This window comes from Hippoglossus hippoglossus, chromosome 10 (assembly GCF_009819705.1).
Source record: "Hippoglossus hippoglossus isolate fHipHip1 chromosome 10, fHipHip1.pri, whole genome shotgun sequence".
Lineage (NCBI taxonomy): Eukaryota > Metazoa > Chordata > Actinopteri > Pleuronectiformes > Pleuronectidae > Hippoglossus > Hippoglossus hippoglossus.
This window is the reverse complement of record NC_047160.1, coordinates 16,400,504-16,403,856: the sequence shown is the minus strand read 5'-3', so window position 1 is coordinate 16,403,856 and position 3,353 is coordinate 16,400,504. Positions and strand designations below refer to the sequence as shown.

The window sequence follows — 3,353 nt, the reverse complement described above, 5'->3', positions numbered from 1 at the left end:
CAATAATCAATTACGTTTACATCACAATTATCTCTATGATGTTCATGAGCCAAAGGTACTTTCCACTCATTGCCATGTCTTCCAAGCACAAACACACAAGAGGTATTTATTGGTAGTTGACAGTTTTTCAGGTGCCTTACTGGGACAGAGTGTTTGTTTATTCATGAAGACTTTTGGATAAATGATATCATCATAAACATCATGGACATGTCTCTTTTTCTGCAGGTTTGCACTGTAAAATCCCAACTGAAATTAAAACACTTTTTCTCGCTTTATCTTACTGTTGGAAGTCACTCATTATTTTGTGTATTTAAGACTCATGAAAGAAGTTGCCAGCAATGGAAGAAGTCCGTTAAATCTTAATATTTGATTATTGGTATAAGAAGTAAAACTATACAACTAAAGCAATGTAAAGACGAGGCAGTTTTATATATGTGGCACATTTAATTATAGGTCAACTAAGAGAGCTTTAGATTGAAGTGCAAACAAGTGAACAATCAAATTAAACAATTGCTAATTATTACTAATGAGAAATTTTGCATTCATTATGATTTCATTAGCATGGTCATGTACTGTAGCTGGTTTTGGTGAAACTAAACCAAAATGTCTGCCTCCGCACCGGTGACAACCAGTGGCCAGAGATGTATGCTTTCAAGTTGTCCATCGGTCTGTAAGTGCATCCCAGTCTTGTGAACACGATATTTCAAGAACGCCTTTAGGGAATTTATTCAAATTTTGATACAAACATTCACTTGGACTCACGGATGAACTGATTCGATTTTGGTGGTTCAAAGTTGAGGTCACATGGCTTATGGCCTCCTGAACATGAAATCTCAAGTTCACCTTTAAAGAAGTTCTTCACATTTTGACCAGTTATCACATGGACCCAAAGATGAATTGGTTCATTGCAGATTTTCCAGGATTATATCATACACTTCTTTAAAATCCTAATCTGAAGAAACTAGCTGTAATTTGCAGTAATTTTTCTCTGCCCATGAAGTGGAGGAGAGGCCCCTTTATTAAAAAACATTAAACAGATATATTCTCGAGAATAATTTTTTAAATAGTAAGTGCAGCACTTTATTTATTATAACGTATTTAAAAAAAAATACAAAACCAATGCAACTGTTGTTGGTGAAGCGGAACTCAACGTTTGTGGCCGGTTGTTTCTGTAAGTGCTTCCGGTGGAGTGGCACACAGTGAACCGGATGTTGTCTGAAAGTCAAAGATGGCGCTGGCCGTGTCACGGTGAGTTGATGTCAAACTGCAGGAGAATCTGCGTGTTTGTAAGGACACGAGGCCTCAGAAGGTGATAATAACCAAACAGAAGCTCTATTTGAATACACGAGGGGAGGACATGGCTCTGAGCGGATTCAACCTCAGCCTGCGGCGGTTGTTCGGTCAAATTCAACAGTATCGTGTCGCCACAAGTCACACAGGTTAGTCCGCAGACTCCACTTACTGTTCACATTAGACAGTCGGTTCTTTGATGGCTGATTTAACTCAGATAACAGTTACTAGCTCTGCAGCGATTGTTCTCACTGTCCACGTGTTGTCTCAGCGCGGTGTCTGAGCCAGGCGGCCCCGCAGCCGGAGCCCAGCGCGGATGAAAATCAAGCTGTGAACCCGACCTTCGTGAACAGGAACCCGCGGAACCTGGAGCAGATGGCCCTGGCTGTGAAGGACCGCGGCTGGAGCACGACCTGGCCCCCCCGGGAGTTCTACCACAGGTGTGTGTGGGAACCTCAGAGTCTGAGTGTGAATCTGCAAGGAGTGTGTGAGATAGAAAGACTGTGTGTGTGTGTCTCTGAATGTCACTAACTCTTCTCTTCCTTCTTTACCTCTTTAATAATGTAATTGAGTCTCTTTAATTTTCTTATTTGCTAATGTCAGAGTATTTTTTAGGATTAGTTTTCAGTCTTGAGACAAGTTAGATGCACCTTTTGTCCGCACCAAAAGTGTGAGAGTGTCTTCACAGTATGTAAAAACTAAATAAATTATTGTTTATTTAGTTTTGGGAAAAACTGCATGTCAATATGTAATTCTTTTAATTTCCCCACAGGGGATTTATCAAGATATAGCTGATAATGTTTACAATATCCAGTTACCCAGTTAAATAACATATACTTGCAATAGATGTACTTAATACAATACTAATTAAAATATAAATTGTTACCTATTTAAGTTTTCCTCCACTGTCAACAGTCCCCTTTTGAAACCACATCAAAATTCATCACATAGATTTTTATTTGGATCCGCACACAATCATAACTATCAGTCCCCTGAACGTGTCCGATCATTTAGAAGTGAAGATACAGGAATTATACAAAAATATCTAAAAAGCAGCCTAAAACTAGAGCGGCACTCAGTTCAGCGCATACGTCTGCCAAGGACCAGCAGTTCCCTTTATACTCAATCAAGCTGCACCAGATAAAACACACTCATAGATATAAGTCCCCCAATCTGATATTTCCCTTCAAGATCCATGAATTACTCCCTGACAAATCCATGAAAATGTGAAAAAAATCCCCCCCTTGATCCTCACCAAAACTGAATGGCTTCTTTCCTGACCCATGCCACATCCTTCCAACAAGTTTCAGGTTATTCCATCCAGTAGCTTTTGCGTAATCCTGAAGAAATGATCTACAGTCATCATTTTGATTTCAAACATTCTTCAAGCTTTGGATTTTCCTGCATCTGTTTCCTTTAATTCATTATGTTTTGTCCCGTTTCAGGTTGGTGTTTTCCCGCAGCCAGCATCATGTGACGGCGCAAGTGTTCTCCGGCAGCTCGCCTGTCCCTGTGCTGACCTGCTCAACCACAGAGTGGTCACTGAGGAAGGAGCTGGCCTCCACCAGGTGTGTGGCCACCTGTCAAGCGGTGGGCGAGGTTCTGGCGCTCCGATGTCAACAGGCCGGCATCACGAGGATGGTGTACAGGGCCATTCCCTGGACGTACCGCTCAGACGCGGTGAGAACATCAAGCATGAATTGCAGAAACAAGATGCAGTGATTCATTTTATATCGTTTTTTTTATCACCTGCTTCATTTGCCTCCTCTGGATTTCTCTCTCACACAGGTTCAGGCTTTCAGAACAGCATTGAAAGAAGGAGGAGTCACGCTCAGTGAACCCAGAAGGAAATACATCGCAACATGAGTTTAGTTTTCATCCATCCCATCTCTTGTGTCTGCTCTGTTAAGAATGACTGTACAGAAACTAAATGAGTAAATGACAATATCATGAGTGAAATCACTGGTGAAGGTACAGTTGCTTGTGCTTTGTCTCTTGTGGATAAAATGTTTGTGGACACAGAACATTTGTCCTCTGGTGTGTCATTCAATCAAGAAACAAAA

General features: G+C 41.0%; 1 protein-coding gene across 1 annotated transcript; it reads left to right on the top strand.

The window, feature by feature from the left end:
* Window positions 1–1,206: 1,206 nt before the first annotated feature.
* On the top strand, window positions 1,207–3,310 carry mrpl18 (mitochondrial ribosomal protein L18). The gene is made up of 4 exons (XM_034597812.1): window positions 1,207–1,439; window positions 1,562–1,730; window positions 2,736–2,970; window positions 3,079–3,310. Exons 1-4 carry the CDS (start codon window positions 1,358–1,360, stop codon window positions 3,154–3,156), a joined length of 564 nt encoding a protein of 187 aa, XP_034453703.1. The 5' UTR covers window positions 1,207–1,357; the 3' UTR covers window positions 3,157–3,310.
* Window positions 3,311–3,353: the final 43 nt, after the last annotated feature.